General features: G+C 31.1%; 6 protein-coding genes across 11 annotated transcripts in view; 3 read left to right on the top strand and 3 right to left on the bottom strand.

The window, feature by feature from the left end:
* Window positions 1–472, bottom strand: part of LOC108688308 (flotillin-2) — a 110,877-nt gene extending 110,405 nt beyond the window's left edge. For 2 of the 3 annotated variants that reach the window (XM_018194500.1, XM_018194501.1), the window contains exon 1: window positions 166–472. The gene's annotated coding sequence lies outside the window, so the exon portion shown is untranslated. The remainder of the gene's footprint in view (window positions 1–165) is intronic. The other variant, XM_018194502.1, reaches the window with a different exon arrangement.
* Window positions 473–699: 227 nt separating this feature from the next.
* Window positions 700–2,256, top strand: LOC108688241 (proteasome assembly chaperone 1). Its single transcript, XM_018194412.1, has 6 exons — window positions 700–805; window positions 937–1,050; window positions 1,134–1,213; window positions 1,288–1,451; window positions 1,542–1,734; window positions 1,831–2,256. Exons 2-6 carry the CDS (start codon window positions 953–955, stop codon window positions 2,010–2,012), a joined length of 717 nt encoding a protein of 238 aa, XP_018049901.1. The 5' UTR covers window positions 700–805; window positions 937–952; the 3' UTR covers window positions 2,013–2,256.
* On the bottom strand, window positions 2,135–4,347 carry LOC108688240 (cyclin-K). The gene is made up of 7 exons (XM_018194411.1): window positions 4,129–4,347; window positions 3,846–3,977; window positions 3,673–3,778; window positions 3,494–3,551; window positions 3,196–3,368; window positions 2,834–2,980; window positions 2,135–2,732 (listed from the first exon to the last, which is right to left on the bottom strand). The coding sequence occupies exons 1-7, from the start codon at window positions 4,345–4,347 to the stop codon at window positions 2,329–2,331; spliced, it is 1,239 nt and encodes a 412-aa protein (XP_018049900.1). The 3' UTR covers window positions 2,135–2,328.
* A 2,467-nt stretch (window positions 4,348–6,814) lies between these two features.
* On the top strand, window positions 6,815–11,513 carry LOC108688242 (ribosomal protein S6 kinase 2 beta). The gene is made up of 13 exons (XM_018194413.1): window positions 6,815–6,947; window positions 7,144–7,338; window positions 7,440–7,521; window positions 7,596–7,756; window positions 8,655–8,761; window positions 8,859–9,036; window positions 9,145–9,310; window positions 9,426–9,578; window positions 9,737–10,002; window positions 10,090–10,338; window positions 10,467–10,705; window positions 10,801–11,062; window positions 11,253–11,513. Exons 1-13 carry the CDS (start codon window positions 6,894–6,896, stop codon window positions 11,382–11,384), a joined length of 2,244 nt encoding a protein of 747 aa, XP_018049902.1. The 5' UTR covers window positions 6,815–6,893; the 3' UTR covers window positions 11,385–11,513.
* Window positions 11,514–13,203: 1,690 nt separating this feature from the next.
* On the top strand, window positions 13,204–15,704 carry LOC108688281 (guanylate kinase). 4 transcript variants are annotated; one of them, XM_018194467.1, is made up of 5 exons: window positions 13,204–13,399; window positions 14,450–14,717; window positions 14,780–15,003; window positions 15,100–15,210; window positions 15,402–15,704. In XM_018194467.1, exons 2-5 carry the CDS (start codon window positions 14,461–14,463, stop codon window positions 15,416–15,418), a joined length of 609 nt encoding a protein of 202 aa, XP_018049956.1. In that variant the 5' UTR covers window positions 13,204–13,399; window positions 14,450–14,460; the 3' UTR covers window positions 15,419–15,704. The 4 variants fall into 4 exon arrangements, with proteins under 4 accessions (XP_018049956.1, XP_018049958.1, XP_018049957.1 ...); XM_018194469.1 differs by having other exon boundaries at window positions 13,346–13,447; XM_018194468.1 differs by lacking the exon at window positions 13,204–13,399 and adding an exon at window positions 13,542–13,597.
* A 1,353-nt stretch (window positions 15,705–17,057) lies between these two features.
* LOC108688287 overlaps window positions 17,058–18,678 on the bottom strand; it is a 2,428-nt gene continuing 807 nt past the window's right edge. Inside the window, exon 3 of the mRNA XM_018194476.1 lies at window positions 17,058–18,057. Coding sequence (XP_018049965.1) covers window positions 17,058–18,057 — 1,000 coding nt within the window. The remainder of the gene's footprint in view (window positions 18,058–18,678) is intronic.

Here is an 18,678-nt window from a genome sequence, read left to right as displayed (position 1 = left end):
AGTGCAGAAATTTTTGTGCAGTGAACGGTCGTTAATAGACCAGTGCGACGACGACGACGACGACGGCGACGACGGCGACGGCGGCGACGGCGACGGCGGCGACGGCGACGACGACGGCGACGACAACACAAACGACGAAACCGGCGGGAAAAAAACGGCACTCACTTGAATATCGATAGTACTGGATGCACGCAACGCAATATACGAAAATGAAATTTAACAAAAAATTGTTTCAAAATATTCGATGAATAATTTATACTATATTAATCGTCACGTTAATCAGAATTCAGAACAAGGTTATGATACTTAACGATAGCCACTGCACGAAATCATTTATGGAGTCCAAAAGTCCCTATCGAAGTAAGAAATATTCTAGGACGCCACTAGTTTTCTGTTCCTGCGTTGATTGCATTAGTTCAAGAGGTACATATTAAAGTTCGACGCTCATTTTCGGCACCAAATAAGTCACATGATAAAAACTGACGAATATCAATTTTGATCACATGATCTATTTTGATGCTGAAAATGAATCTTGAGCCGATTAAGCGTCAGCATAAAAAGGCACCTTTAGTGACAGAAAGGCTACTTTCAACGGACTCACAGTTGAGTGAGCGTTCACTTTCTTTTAGATCGTCCAATCAGCATTTTAGATCTGGAAGAATATATCAATAGCAGCGAGCGCTCACTCAACTGTTGAATCCGATCACATGATTAAAATTGACGCTATCATAATTTATATATCAGCATTATGCGTGAGACGCGAATGAGACGATTTCTGCTCTGACTCTGCAATTTAATAACACAGGTTATCATTGATTTGACAATTCATACGATTAATGATCGTTTTATAAGAAGAGAATCGACATATGAGTTAAAAGAATATTAACTGATTTGACATCTTAGTTTCTCTTAATTTCTTTTTATTTCTCTTTATAGGACGTTTAATTAAAAAATGGTTAGTCACTTCGGAGAAGTAATATTTCCATCATCACGAGCATTTTGGGATGACGAAGATGAATACGAACCAACTGATAATACAGAACATTCTCTGTGAGTTAAAATTATGATGTCAACAGATTGTTATTTATCTTTTACTTATTATTGTTATGACTCAAAAATGATTAAAATTTTAGGGAATTATACGTTCGCTGGTTGAAAGATAAACCAGAATGTATACAAAAGTTCATTGTAATAGAAGGAGATCCATTAATTCGTAATATTAATACTCTTTTTATATTTTACGTTTTTGTTATATATTATATTATTAGACCAATTATTTTATTTTAGCATTTGTGGAACAATGTTTATGTCCCAAAATGGAAGAAGTATGTATCATAGAAAATGAAAATCATAAAAAAGTTTCAGTTATTTATCATATTGACAAACAAATATATGTGTGTGTAATTTTACCACTGTTTGATACAAAAAATGCTGGAAAATTTGTAAATCAGGTATGTGCTGATTAGCTTATGACATTCATCTACCTATCTTTCAATTTCTGATTTATAATCAAAGAAATATATCTTTTTCTATCTTTACAGATATATGACTTGTTACTAAGTTCAGAAAACATAATTTCAATATTGTGTTGTCATATATCGCAATTTCAAAGTACGAGCGTCCCAGATTCTGCTTCATTTTTAAGAATATTGGCTACTAAAACGGTGAATGTTTCAAAATGTGGAATTGAGCCATTGGAACAACCAAATATTGTATTTGGAGTAGGTGCAGGAGGTTGGTATTTACATATAATATACATGAAACGCATGTACCAAATACAAAAGATATTATATAAAAATCAATGAAATTGACATTGTTTACTTGTTTCAGTCTTGTCTTATGCTGAACTTATTGGCAAACCAGCTAAGTTATATATATTGTATATCGACAGTTTTGTGTTAGATTCCAAATGTGCAGAACCAATTTTACAAGTTTTAACTGATGAAATACCTTGTAAATTACAACCCAAATTCAAGGAAAAGCCTTTTAGTAAAGGCAATCTTTACATGTGAAATATTCTAATTCATTCTTCCTTTTATCGATCAATATCTGAATCAATCAAGTATAAATCAAATGCTAATTCTTTTTGTTTTGTCATATATTAATAGTTATGTGGAGAAAGAAAAAAGTTAAGAACTGTCGTTTCATTTATAGTACAAAAAAAAGTTTATACAATTATATGCTGTTGATAACATCGCAAATATACAATACACACATACTCAAAATTTACAATTAAATTGGTAATGTCTTGGATAATCTAATGTTTGTTTTAAATTAAGATAATGCACTGACGCAACTTACACTAAACGCGCGATATATTATTTTCCGTTATGGTTGCGGTGGATAATAATTACGTGGCGGTGCAGCCGGTGGAATTGGATTATTCGCTGAAAAATATGATGCGTTTGTTGGATAGGAATATGGTTGAAAAGTTTGATTGGCAGTCGGTGCTGAAGGTGGTGTAGGGCGAATAGCAGTGGACGATCCAATATGATGCATCGTTGGCACGATATGATTCATTGTATTTACAGGAGGAGGAGGAACCGAAACATTGGTAGGTGGAAATGCTGGTGGATAATTTGTGTTGTTAGATGCAAAGTTTGCTGCATATGTAGGAAAATGTGCCGTTGAAGTATCTATTGGTTTTATTGTGTCTGTGACGTCTGTAGATGGACATCCATTTGCAGAAACTGTTGATGCTTCCATGCTTTTAGAGGATTTTCCAGGTGTAACTACAACATTTGTTAACCATTATACTAAAATATAACTTTTAATCAAATGAGTTACAAATCGATACATTTGTGATTGTCAATACTATATTACTGTTACTCACCATTTGGTGTATTAGATGCAGATTCGACAGTAGTAGCAGTAACAGATCGTTCCCTACACATTTCACTGGATGGTATCATAGGAGGCGAATCTGGTGGTTTGGCATTATTAGCTTGTGAATATAAATCCAATACCTGATGGCAAATATCTAAAAATACGTTCAATATATTAGTTATTACTAATCTGTAACAACAAATAATGATAAAGACACTTTAAATTCATTTGCACATATTTCAGTGTTTCTGCTATAATTCTTACTCGCTTCAATGAGCACTTAGAATGAGTAAATGCTATGGTAGGAGCATTTTTAAGAATGTTAAAGCAACGCAAATCTCTTAAGAAATGAAAATTACATAAGATCACCTTCTAAAAGATCCATAGTCACATCTTCAACAAACATATCCCACCAGCGTAAATGTTTCGGTTGTCTTCCAACCCAATCTACTACTTCAAATTTGCTTAATTTTCCTGCCAAATACATTAGAGCGACAGCTATGATCTCTGGTTCCCACTGCAGCGATAGAGTGGTACATAAACTGAAAAAAATATTAAAAAGGCTTATTTATACATCAAAAATATGTATGTGCATTGTAATTAATATTTTTAATATTATTATTAAATTTTAATATTATTATTATTATTTATTTATAACTTCATATACCTATCATTAACAAATGTCCAAGCCATTTGAACCATCTTTTGCAACTTGTTTTTATCACCTAGAAATGGAACAAAACTTTCATTAGAAATATTTATATATTTTAAGCGCCTCTAATAAACAGCGTTCTATTGTATATAATTCTATAGTACAAAAAACAAAAAAAACAACTTTATAATTACCTTTCAGACACTTTGCATATTTTAGTAAATAACTGTATGGATGTTCCACTTGTAGATCAAATTTAATAGTTTGCAATAAAATTCTCTCCAAAATCAAAACTTCTTCCTAAAGAAAAAAAAAAATAAACTTGATACATTAGTACAATATTAAAACATCTCTTTTAAAAACTTACTTTAGGGTCTTCTCCAAATGTCATAAACTTTTGTTCCGACACTAAAGTTTTGGCAGTCCTTATGATATCCTTACATTTCTTTGGAGTTTCTTCAACTTTTCCAGCTAAGAGTAAACAGCAGCAAGCAGTTACCTATATATCATAATATTGTAATTCTCAGAAGATATTTTAATGGATACAACATGTCGACACTTGTAATTAATTTTGACTACAAACATATATATACATAGTTACATATTGTTATGTATATATATTTCAATATATAATAATAAAATACACTTACATATCGCGGAAAGTTTTTGAATGAATGAAACATGTAGAATCGATGAAAATAAACAACACCCGTTGCCATCGTATTATAACCTAAATCCATTTTTGTACCAGTATCTATTATAAAACGTGCACCTTCTTTTCGATATCTACATTCCGTGTCATAATCGATACCATCTTGAATAGATGGTGTATTGCGAAGTTCTTTCTTTTCATAATACCAACACGGCATGTTTAAATCACTTAAAATATGATTTATAATATTAGTTCAATCATTAAATCCTGAACGTCATTTATGTCAATTAACATTCTTTTCATGTACTTTACTAATATCTTTATAGATATCTTTATCAATTTAGAGAGTGGCAACTTATTTCCGACACTAACGAATTAAACATCAAAATAAAATTAATACATCAACAACCACCTACACAACACTCGTTTTATAAAATCAAACTGAAACAAAACTTTTTCCCGTCCTGCCCTCTTAAAAATCTGTGGTAGATCCGGGCTTAAGCCGTGTGTTCACAGTGTTAGAACTCGATTTGAATTCTCGAACTGAGAAATGTGTAGCCAATCAATTTATCGATTTTTCGTAAAAACTGTAAGTTGATTGGCTACACATTTCTCGATCCGAGAACTCGGACCGAACTTTAGCATCGTGGGTCTAAGACCGGAATCAAACTACGCATTGCAGAATGAGATTGAAGATTGATAGATTGAAGTTTGACCAATTAGAACAAAAAGAGTCAGAATTTCTTTGTCCTCATTGGTGAAATTTTAATCTTAAATCTTCAATCTCAATCTTTAATGCACAGTCTAATTCCGGTTTAATAGAATCCTTGTTAGGCCAGAATCAGACTATGCATTGATAATTGAAATTAAAGCTTAAAAATTAAAATTTCACCAATAAGAACAAAGAAATTTTAACTCTTTTTGTTCTGAATGGTCAAACTTCAATCTTCCAATTTTCAATTTCATTCTTTAATGCGTAATCTAATTCCGGCCTTAGACGCCATTTTACTTCAGATTGATGCAAATCTTTCTAAAGCCTTATGTCTATGATGCTAGAAATCGGTCTGAGATCTGGGATGATGAAAGAAGAATTGACCAATCGCAATAGTCATGTAATCAAATTGTTCAAATGTGATTTGTTAATTTTTTCTCTCCGAAATCTCAGACCAATTTCTAGTATCGTGGACATCGGGCTTAAGGCTGAAACCTTAACTATTTGAAGATTGAGATTGTAGATTAAAAGATTAAAATTTGACCAATCAAAACAATAGAAGCTAAAATTTTTCATTGGTCAAAGTTTCAATCTTCAATCTTCAATTTCAATCTTCAATACGTAGTTTGATTCCAGCCTTAGATCTGTTTTTTATTGCTGCACTCTAAACCGATGCAATAACACAATAGCTATACTGTGGCAATAAGTTGAAGTGGAACAAACATATTTGTTTCATTTCAACTTATTACACTGTGTATATTAGTTCAGAAAGTGCAGTAATAAAAAACGACCGCTTAACTGTATTATAAATTTGCATAAAGATCATTGACCCGTATTTAAAATCGATAAAAGCGCGCTTTTATCTCTAAAATTCTATAGTGTGTGTAACGTAAATTATAGCAAGTTAATGCGCGAACATCGCTGTAAGCGCTTTCTGAATATAGGCCCATAACTTCATAATTTTATATTAAGATATTATAAGATAAATATTATACACGCACAAGCAAAATTTACTAAATTAACTTGTTTGAATTTTCAATTTTGTTTATTAAAATTCAATAATTTTTATTTATATATATAGGAGATGCGAAATAAAAATTTTTTCGTTCAAATTGAACTATCCTTCCTATGAATAGTCGATATGTTTCTATCCTGGGAATCGATTGTATATCTTCGATTCTGTATTTTGAAACGAGGTGAAAATTATAAAAGTGAACGAATTTATTAGAATACTAATAATTTCATTAGTCAATTTACATCTAGTAAATTTGCTCACTTTTATAATTTTCACCTTGTTTAAAGATACAGAATCGACCCTGAGGTGAAAATTACAAAAATGAGCAAATTCACTAGAGTATTCATAATTGCTCACTTTTTGTAATTTTTACCTCCATTTAAATCGATCCCCTGAGGATTTAATACAGACACGAACTACTATTTTCGATGATACGATTTTATCGATAGCATCAGAAAATGTATGTAGTTACGTAGTTCCCAAACTGAAAATGAATGTAGTGGAGATAGTGTATGGATGATTTCGACGGTAACACTAAAAAGGCATAGCTTCTCTTAAGTTTCTCTCTGGTAATATATAAATATACGTATAATAGATATGTGTATATACGCATGCGTATTTATATATATGCATATATATATATATATAAATAAATATATACATACATATATATAAACATACGTATATATATATATGCATACATACATATAACATATATATATACATACATATACATACATATATATAAACATACATATATATATAAACATATACATTTATGCATATGTTTATGTATATTGCATGAACTACACGCATACATATGGATATGTAGCAGTAGTGAGTGGTTGCAAGTAGCGAGTGGTAGTAGTGATTAATAGTTGACTGTGGGTTTCTACTGTTGGTTTGTTAATCAGAGTCAACTAATAAAATTGTTTTTTGCAGTAAACACTTGTACATGTTAGTAACAATTTAATAAATATATAAGAATTTCACAAAAACGTTTGCAATCTCGAAAATAAACAAAACTTTAGATATAATGCCGTTGGCAACTCTAACGGCTCCTTGGACGGAGCATCGTACAAATGAAAAGGTAAAACTCAATTTCTCTCAATATTCGTGGGTTGTAATTTTCTTTGAAACAGCGAATTCCAAACCACTGTCACTTTTTCAGAAGAATTCTTGTTCTTTTTTTCTGTTTCTTTTTTCTTTACTTTAACATTATAATAGATTGTAAAATATCTCACCTTGAAAAATACCTTCATTTTCTGTCTTTTGCTTCTGTTTAGCAAAGTACAGAGATTCTTCCAGCTGAAAATCAGGAAGAAACAATGATCACTCAAGGAAATTTAATTGAAAGATCAAATGGTTGCTCGGAATCTCATGAAATTGAAGTACGTGATATGACAAGGGATGGTTATGAGAAGGCTGAACCCTCTCACTTTGAATTATTAAAAGTTCTTGGCCAAGGATCCTTTGGCAAAGTAAGAATAATAAATACAAAATTGCATATATAATATTTAAATATTTTTTGATACTTTGTATAACACACATATTTTGTTTTATTTCTTCAATACTTTTGTAGGTATTTTTAGTAAGAAAAGTTGTTGGAAAAGATAGCGGGACTCTATATGCTATGAAAGTTCTGAAGAAGGCAACTTTAAAAGGTATCTTAAAATATTACAAAATATTTGCAAGTGTCTCAAATTATTATAGTTATTGTATTATCCACTTTTCTTAGTTCGTGATAGAGTTAGAACCAAAATGGAAAGAAATATATTGGTAGATGTAGAACATCCATTCATCGTCCGGCTGCATTATGCATTCCAAACTGAAGGAAAACTTTATTTAATTCTTGATTTTCTAAGGGGTGGTGATCTCTTTTCCAGATTGTCTAAAGAGGTAAGATTTTGTTGCTTGCAAATTGCTACATATCTCATATGGCTTATACTTCTTCACAATTAGCATAACTAAGAGAACACAAGTAAATATTGTTTTCTGATGAAACATGAGTTCTGTTCTTTTTAGCTGAATTTCTTATATGGTTTAACTCTTTTTTTTCTCTCCAATATGGAAAGAGAAGGAAGAAAGATGAATCATGCAAGAACTTTAGCTAAAAAAAATAGATATACTTTGATGGTTATTGATGGAGATTGAGATTGTGATACGATTACGATTGTGGCCAATATCAATGATCGATTCCGAAAAAAAAGTCTTTATTCCAATCGTCAGATTTACTTAATATAATGAGAGCCGATAGAGAAGTGTTCACTTCTCTCGATTGCTTATTCGACCTTATTTTCGGAGAAAACATGATTTGTTTTCGGTCGTTCAAAGAAGGCTTCGAAATTTCGATTTAAAATATATGTGATCCTGTGGTTTAGTTTTCTTCGAAATGCAGCAGTTGCATCTAATTTCTCTAGCGACTTACAGCATGTACAACATTGCGCTCGACTGCAATGTCGGATTATTTGACACATGCTCCGATAAATGAATGCAGTTTAAACGTCTCGTTGATTATTACTCGCTTTGCTGCCGCTGTTTACATTCGTCAATATAACTGTCTCGTGTCTGTCTCTCTGTGTTGTCCTTTTTTTCTGATTCGAACAGCTTGAGCAGGTATCTTCGATATTCGCATGTGTTCTCTCGCGATTTCGAGAACGCGATATTTTTTGGATGAAAATTATATCTATGCGAAATACATTTTCAGCTGAGATAATGGCGATATAATTTCCACACTACAATCATTGAAATAAACTCTCAAATATATTTGTAATTATTACTATAATTAATCTTTCAGGTAATGTTTACAGAAGAGGATGTCAAATTTTATTTAGCAGAACTGGCACTTGCATTGGATCATATACATAAACTCGGAATTATTTATCGGGATTTGAAGCCTGAAAAGTTTGTATTGTTTACATATTATATATACATATCATATGTTTCTTTAACAAGCATTGACTATTAAAATATTTAATTAACTTTTTTTTTTACGCGATAGCATTTTGTTAGATACAGAAGGCCATATATCTTTGACAGATTTTGGCTTAAGCAAGCAACCTTTAGACGATTCGAAAGCATATTCATTTTGTGGCACTGTTGAATATATGGCACCTGAAATTGTCAACAGAAAAGGACATACTTTTACAGCGGATTGGTGGAGTTTTGGTGTTTTAATGGTTAGGGTTAAACTTTAAATATCACATCTGAATATGATTACTGAATGTAAATTATCATAGCTGTAAAAAGAAAAATCAAAATTATGTGACGCTTTTTAAATTTTTCAGTTTGAAATGCTGACAGGCGCCCTCCCATTCCAAGGTGCAAATCGCAAAGAAACGATGACACAAATTTTGAAAGCTAAACTCGGTATGCCGCACAATCTTTCATCAGAAGCGCAAGCGCTTTTGAGAGTATTATTCAAAAGGAATCCAGCAAATCGTCTTGGATCTGGTAAAGGGCTTGCCTTACATATTTTATATGCTTTGAAGAAATAATAGAGCCTTAAGTAACGCATACCTGCTATCGTGTAGAAGTTTTTTTATACGTAAATTTTTTTATTTTTTAGGTGGAGTGGAAGAGATTAAAAGTCATATTTTCTTTGCTACCATTGATTGGGACGCTCTTTATAAAAAAGAAATAAGACCACCATTTAAACCAGCTGTTAGGGAGGACAATGCATTTTACTTCGACAGCGAATTTACTTGTAAAACACCTAAAGGTAAGTTTTTTTTTTTTTTTTTTTTTTTAAATAGAAAGAAAAAGAAGGACATAAAATAGAGTTATCAAGTTAATAATTATGTAATTATAGAATCAAGTTAATAATTATATAAAATCACATCCTGATTATAAAAGATATACTATGACATATTTTTTCAGATTCTCCTGGAGTACCACCTAGCGCAAATGCTCATGAATTATTTCGCGGATTCAGTTTTGTCGCACCCTGTTTACTTACGGATGCGGATCGTGTTATATCTCATGAATATAGACACTATGATAACATTAGTGCTATTTTTCCAACCTATGTTAATCCTGTTTCCATAACTGACGAATACGAATTTAAACATGAAATTGGCAGAGGAAGTTACAGTGTGGTTTACTTGGCTGTTCACACAGCATCCAAAATGGAGTATGCTGTAAAGGTAAAGTTCTGTATAAAAGTTGAAATAAGATGTATCTGTGAAAAGATATGCGAAATAGAAAGCTAGCTAAATGATTTAATGAAATAGGTGATTGAGAAATCGAAACGAGATCCGACAGAGGAAATAGAAATTCTACTACGATATGGTAGACATCCTCACATTGTAACGTTGAGAGCAGTTCATGAAGATGATAAACGAGTTTATCTAGTATTGGAACTTTTACGCGGTGGTGAACTCCTCGATCGTTTGCTACAAAGACGAAATTTCACCGAAAGAGAAGCTGCTGAGGTCATTTATACTGTTACAAGTGTGGTACATTATCTCCATGAGAACGGAGTAAGTGTGATCTTTAAATGTATAAATATGACAAACATTTTTGTATAGTTACTTCAATTTGTACATCTATATGAAATTCACCTACATACAAGGAAACGATGAAGTTGTTGCTTAAAAAAAAAAAATAGGTTGTTCATAGAGATTTGAAGCCATCAAATATTCTGTACACAAAACCTGGTGGTGATCCAACAACACTTTGTATATGTGACCTTGGTTTTGCAACACAATTACGAGCGGAGAACGGTTTGTTAATGACGCCCTGTTATACAGCCAACTTTGTAGCACCTGAAGTGTTGAAACGTCAAGGATATGATGCAGCATGTGACATTTGGTCACTCGGAGTTTTATTATACATCATGCTAGCTGGGTATTAAAAACTTTGAGAATGAAATAACTACTTAATATATGCAATTATAAAATGATAGGAATTGATTTTATCATTTTTTTTTACTTGATACATAGGTACACGCCCTTTCGTAACAGCCCAGGAGATAGTGCCAGTGATATATTAGATCGTATTGGTTCAGGATATATAGACGTGGAAAATGGGATATGGTGTCATATTTCCACCGAAGCTAAAGAACTAGTTAAGAGAATGTTGCACTTGGATCCCACTCGAAGACCTACAGCAACTATGATTTTAAAATATCCATGGATTGTAAATCGACATCGTATCCCTCCAAAAGTATTGCCGGATGTTATTAAAGATCCACATAGCCTAAAGGTATGAATATATTACTATCGAAAAGTAATAATTACTTTCGCAAATATTTATTTCGTTAACAATATAGATTGTTATTGTTAATAATAGATGTATTTGTAGCATTTATTTGAAAATATGTTACAATTGAAAATATGTTATTCCTTTTCTATATAACATTTTTAACAAATTTATCATAATATTATAATTTCAGATGGCAGTTGCAGAGACATACAGAGTAATAGCAAGTAGCCCAAGATCACCACATATTGGTCCCGTGGTTATGTCTGAATTGGCACGTCGTAGAACAAATAAAGCAAATCCAGCGGGCCCCCCTCAAATTTAACTTGAATATCTTATGTACAGATTAACTTTTATCTCAAGATAGAAGATACTTAGGAGAACAAAATCATGTTTGAAAGTACAAGTAGCAGTGCCCATATTGTAAATGACATTAATATCATCGTGGAAAGTATATAACGAAACATTTATGACAGTGAACCGAATGTGATATTTATTTATAGTTAATTGCGTAATGGTCAAAATAAATAGTTTAGTTATTTTTTAATTATTTTTTTTTATACTTATAATTGCTAAATCTTATAGATTTAGCCAATGAAAAAATGTTGCCTGATATAATCATGTTGAGCTATAATCAATTATAATTTAATAATTTAAAGATTTCGATATTACATGTAAAATTTTATCTGTGCAATGTAGTTAGATCAAATTCATTTTTTGACTTGATGTTTATTGGATAAGTATGTGTCTCTGGTATGCGTGTGTGCGTGTATTTCCACCTAAACTCGTGATTTGTAATTTTAAAATGTTTAAAATCTCGATGTTTATGTGGATTTGAATCTAAAAAAATTACAGTAACTACAAAAAATGAAATAAATCATATAATCATTGTGTTATTGTAATGCTTATCGTTAATGATTTGTTAAATAAATTGACAATTGTATAAATTATTTTTGTGGTGATTTGAAAAAATTCTTAGGAAGTTCGTAGGAAGTCATTTTATTTTTTAGAAAAGTACAATCTTAAATTATATTTTCTTTAAAATAATGTATAATAAGATTTATACGTTCCTACGACTGTCAGTTAGAATTTTAAAGCTGTATCGAAAAGCGAGTCAATACGCAAAATCGGCAAAAATCCTCATGTAGGTCATATTTAAGAAATTTTTAGGGCATGGCCAGACTCTGGTGGTTCTAGAGACTCTAGTCAAAATCAGGTTGCTGAATTGGCATTAGTAGTGCTCGGCGTTTAAATCGCAAAACTCCTCATATACACACAATCGACACATATAATCTAAAAATAGAGACATTAATTCTTTGATATGATGCTCTGAATGTAACAGGAAGACGTAAATAATTGTCATTAATTCTGCATGAAGAATGGAATATTCTTCATATAAAATTGATATGACCTATCATGCAAACGAGACTAAAGTCATAGATAACAAACTACCGCGAATTGCCGCCATTTTGGATCTAAGACGCGCGATTATTCAAAACTTATATATGATTGTATTATAAGGGAAAATAACACCTCACAGATAAAAAATTATATCTCACAGATACAGTCCTTTCCAACAATGTTTCTTTGTCAATTAATTGAAGCCATTCTTCATGTCTATCGCCTTTTACTGTCTTCAGAAGAAGTGGATATAAACTGCACAGGCCCTAATGCATTGCATGAAATCCGCAAACATTTTTGCACTTAAAATGAGATAGATCCATATTTTGCTTTGAAAAAAGAGAAAGCGAAAATGTCGAGTGCCAAAAGTGCAATCAACGCGAACAGACCTACAATAATATTCATTTTTTTGCGGTGGAAATAAATAGGCCTGATGGAATTAAATCGCTGAAATCGCTGAAATAAATCTGTCAAATTAATAGAGATTTCAGCGGCTTATTTCCATCAGGATGTCAATCATGAAACTTTTTTCTTAAGATGAAAAATGAAAAGTGAAAAATTTTCCATTAAAATTTTCACTTTCCTAGGGATAAAGGTTCATGATTGATACTCAGGAGCACCGACAAAAATGGATATTGTTGTGTAGTTTACACCCACATCCTCAGAGGGCACCATTTTGCGGTTACAAGAAACAGGCCCTCATGTTCTCTCTTATGTTTCTTTCTGCACGAATTTCATGACATCCCTGTTTAATGTTCGGTAAAAAACAAGGATGTAATACTTGGGAGTAATAACCGGGCGGGATAACGTTTCTGAACACAGCCCCAAATTAATGAGAGAGGTTCTAAGAATCAATCTAAAAAATCGAAAATCGAAGATAAAAGAATCGATTTTCTAAAAAAATCAATCTTGGATCGAAGATCGAACATCCTTATTTTGGTTGGTACATACATGATGGAATCAGATTTCACACACCATGGACCGTGGGTACATATCGTACGATACGTATCTCGATAGCAATATTGGTTGACTAGACGGTTAAATTTTATTGTATTTATATTATATTACATTGTGCTTATATTTTGTCTTATACGTAACTACAATCATTTGCTCTTGTTTATATATAGAAAGTCAAAGGTAAGGATCAGAATCATTGTCGGCGCTATGTACCCTAACAGAGTGTATATCAATTAATGATTTATAAGTACATCCTGGAGATAATTTGATTAACTATTACTCTTCTTTCTCTAGTATTGTAATAAAATTTGTTATAAAAGAATAGTAAAAGTGTAAATTGCTGATTCAATGTACTGGATTCAACATAAATAGTTGATTCAAAGCACTGAATCAACTATTAAAATATTGATTATTAATTTTTAAGACAATTCACTTGTTTATACATATAACAAATTCACATTACATCGACAAATTTCATCCGATGCCCGTTTTATTATAGAACCATTAAGATCGTGATGCTATGAATAGCAATTGACCAAAATTCTCAAAATGATGCTTTTATATTATTTTATTTGAATATAAAATGATATTAACTTTATGTACATTGTTTATGTAGTGTAGTTTTTTTAAATATTTTAAATGTTTTATCAATTTGATCGATCGATGAGACAAATAATTTTATTATTTCGAGATAAAAAAAAGTCACTATCATGTATATATTTATGATTTTTTAAAATTTAAAACTATCATCCATTAGTTATAGTTATATTCTCATTCTATTTTTGTATGATTGAATTATACAGAGTCAAAATTTTGCTATGAGCGGCCAGCATCCTTTTAATCATTATGTTCATACAATGGTTTAGAACAATAAAAATAGGTATGCAGAATCCATGGTTTTGTTCATGGTGTCGTAAAAAAGAAAATTTTAATCTGACAAAATGGCACATAAATAGCGCGCGTTTGAAAATAACTTATCTGTTCGAATATCAAAGTAGCAAATAAAGGATAGAATGGAAAATATATTTTCAGACTATTTCAATATGATTCATAAAGGACTACGTCCGTTAGTATTCTGTGGTCCATCGGGCTCTGGAAAAAGTACTCTGATAAAGCAATTGTTCGATGAATTTCCCGATACGTTCAAATTTTCGGTGTCTCATACAACTAGAATGCCACGGCCTGGTGAAGAAGATGGGGTTCACTATCATTTCACAAACAAAGAAAGAATGCAAGAACAAATAGAAAATGGGGAGTTTATTGAAACTGCTATATTTAGCGGGAATTTATATGGAACGAGGTAAATATAAACAAATATTAAATAATTGTATAGAAAAACAATATACAATCTAAATGCCCTAGCAAACGAGCAGTTGAAGATGTACAAAGTTTAGGAAAGATATGCGTGTTAGATATTGATGTACAAGGTGTAAAACAAATAAAACGCATCGATCTAAATCCCTTTTACATATTTGTAAAACCACCATCTATTATGGAATTGGAGCAACGATTAAAGGATAGAAACACAGAAACTGAAGAATCTTTGAAACGTAGATTATTAGTTGCCAAATCTGAATTAGAATATGGTATGCTTTATAGTTTACACAATATGCACAATTAATTACTAAGAAAATTATTTAAAATTCACACTCATGTCTAAATGTTTCACATATTGCTTATAGGTGAGACACCTGGTAACTTTGACATTGTCATAGAAAATGATAATTTGGAAGAAGCATATCAGATTTTACGCAATTTTGTGATGTCCAATTATAATCCACATTGTCATACAGGTGAATCAAATGTTTCCCGTTTCTTTTGGTATTAATTTTTCTATTGTGATAGCATAAATATTTTTATGGCAAAAATATTGTGTAGTGCAATAACATAATAATCAAATTATAAGAATTAATATTTTATAGGATTAGTATTATTTTATAAAGGTAACATGTGTCTTATCTCTGTATCAGAAAATATTTTTTAGATGAGACAACAAGCTAGTTGAGAATTGAAATCTAATGGATCCTTGGATGTGATTCATATTTGGACACGAATAACGAATTGTTTCCGATGACATTTTCATAAATTACTATTTCGGACATATCTGATAAGCATGTAATTAAAAGATATGCACACATACACACACACACACACACACACACACACACACACACACACAATTTTACAAGTTGAAATTGAAGCTAATATAACATCTTTTCATTGTCACATATTGAGGAACAGACTTTCAAAATGCGTTTTGTCCAAAATTTCATTTTTTTAGTTAGAGATGGCGTGTAGTGTTCAGTGTTCAATGTTATAAGCTACTCTGAGATGTTCAGAAAGCATTTTTTCATTGTTTTTATTTAATTTATATGCTAAAAAAATATAGACATTTCGAAGTGCATTATGTTTTTAACTAGAAACAAAATACATTTGTTTAACATTTTTAGCAATTGTTAAGCAATTTTGTTTAATATTCTACATTTTACTGATTGACATATTGCTAATTTTTGTAAAGTGCATAATTCTTGTGTGCATAGTATTTTCTCGTTTTCTGAAAAATACAAATTACAAAACTTCTTGAACAAATCGCATTTTGAAAATCTGTTCCTTATTTGTACGTACTATATTTTTAATTGCAGAGATTATAGTATATTCCATAATTTTGCTTTAAGCCCGATCTGATTTTAAAACAAGCAAGTGGTAAAAATATCTGATGGATGAAAGATAGAAAGAATTTCTTTATTCGCCTAATTAGTACATAAACGTATAGTAGATGATTTTTTTTTTATCAAATAAGAAATCCATTTTTCCATAGAGATATGAAGAATTTTTTTCGCACTAAGATAAGAATTTAGCTTAATGTTCAAGAAGTAATTCACAGAAATAAAACATAAAATTGTAGATGTAGATAACTGAGACTATTCACCAAAAAAGGTTGTGTTCCAGTAGAGTAGACTATGTGTAAAGTACTTGCGGTTTCATCTTTGTATTTATCTTCATGATCGATATAGAAGCGTCGGAATGTAGTTACTTCTGGTTTACATTACGATGTATTGGATTTCATACAAGCATCACTACGTAGAATTAAGATTATAAAAAGAATTCTGTAAACATTCCTATAATATTTTTATGATCGATAAGTAATAAGATTGTGCAGAAAACATCTAAAATTTAATACGTCCACGCTTGTTTCCATTATGCATACAATTCGAAGCCTGTAATTATTTCTTAGCTGGATGAAAAATTGATAAGATTATATATAAAATATATATTTACCGAGTATCTATAAGTAATCTATATGATTAATGTAGAAAAATGATCGAATCGAGTAGGCTAAGTTGCACTAATAATCTTATTAAACTGAATATGCCTTTATATAGTAAGTAGCATATTAGACAGAGAGAAAAATCTCTTTACTTTTAAAATTAACTGATGTTATTAATTAATAACTCTTAAAAATAAGTCACAGAAAATATTTTATTGTAAGTATGTTATAAAGAATAGTGTAATTATTGCATGTATATTTAATGGTATATTTAATAAATAGTATTGAGATAGTACAGGCAATATTATTTAATGATACGAGATATAGTCGGAAAACAATATAAATCTAATAATTAAAATTACATACATTTTTCTATGAAATAGTCGGATAAGCAGTGGGTTGTGAGCGATGACGATGAGGAAATTCACCATGATGATGACGCGTTTTGTGTCGTGGTTGTTCACTTATTTCGATAGATGTTACTTTGACATTTTCTCCTATTCTATCGCGGGCATCATTGATTTCTTCACGAATGAGATCGTCACCGTAAGTTCGTGGTGTAGATTGATCGATCGGCTTCTCATTTTGTTTGTCCAATCGCGGAGGCATTGGTTTCTTGAAAAACAAGTATCTAACGATTTGAGGCCGCGGTTGAAAAATGTTCTCCGGAGGTAACGAGTCGGAGATATCGATCAACGATGGTATATCAACTATTTGCGTTCCGCTGATACTCATTTCGCTAGTTCTTCCACTCGTATCGACTCCTTCGAAATATATAGGTCGTTCTTTTACATTACGCACATCCAATTTACGAGGTAATGACGCCTCAAAACTCGACAGTTTCGACGAATCCATTTCGACGAATTTACGATTTACTGGAAACATATAATTACCGTCTTCTCCATTTTTATTAATTTCTCTAGAATAAATTCCCAGCTGAGGTCGATGGACAGTACGATCGAGATATCCTTCAAGAGTGTTCCAATTTTCTAGATCACGGGAAATTGCTCTTCTAACAAGCTTAGAAATTTCTTCGATATTCGCAGCTTGCAAATTTTTATCATCATCGAAAGTCGTTGAACGTTCATTGGAGAAAGATGCAAGTTCACTTGTAGTGTCATAATTGCGTTGAGATTCTGTCATTTTCCGTTTTCTCGGTAAAATTTCGTTATCCATAATGATGAATGATTCATTAATCGTAACAGGATGATTTGTAGTTTCCGAATGCGCGATACGCTCGAATGGCACCTGAAAACTTGTTTCCAACACCGTATTTTGATCAAAGCGTTTTTCTTCATGAGTGTCACGAGTGTTCGGATAGTATGCCTCATAGAATACCGGTCCCTTGTCCAAGTTATAACTATCCACGTATCTAAAGAACAAGCAATAAAATTTATGTTCAGATTACCACTCAAGTATCTACAAAAATTTAAATATCGAAAAATGTTTTGTACTTCATATGTTAGGCTGCATTCCGATAATTATTGCCAATAATTAAAATTTGTAGTTAATATACATATAAGTAACATGAACATATAAGTAACATAAATTTTCAGTATTGGCAGTAAACATTGAAATACATTCTTAATGCATGACATTAATGTTTAAAAACAATGTTAAATAAAAATTTCTAATAAAATCTGTGTTTGCGTGTAAATTATCTGCAATTCATATTTCTATACATATAATATAGAAATATTAATATAAAGAAAAGTTTGCTAGAGAGACTAATTCAGAGTTTTAAGATTTAATATTGATTATTAACCCATATACATTTTTCGAAAAATATTGAAAACACATCATGGATGTACATTAAGTTGAGAAGATAGTGAGAAGATTTTGGTTTAGAATAAATTTTTTTATTCTTTTTTTTTTTTATTTTAAAGTTCTGAGATTTAGCAATATACCTGCATAAATTGTAATGCCAAAAAATTTGATAAAATAAAACTTCCTTTCTTCATATACAAAACAAAATTTAGATTTAGCCTGGAAG

This window comes from Atta colombica, unplaced genomic scaffold (assembly GCF_001594045.1).
Source record: "Atta colombica isolate Treedump-2 unplaced genomic scaffold, Acol1.0 scaffold228, whole genome shotgun sequence".
Taxonomy (NCBI): domain Eukaryota; kingdom Metazoa; phylum Arthropoda; class Insecta; order Hymenoptera; family Formicidae; genus Atta; species Atta colombica.
The sequence above is the reverse complement of the archived record's forward strand: the minus strand, read 5'-3'. Positions and strand labels throughout refer to the sequence as shown.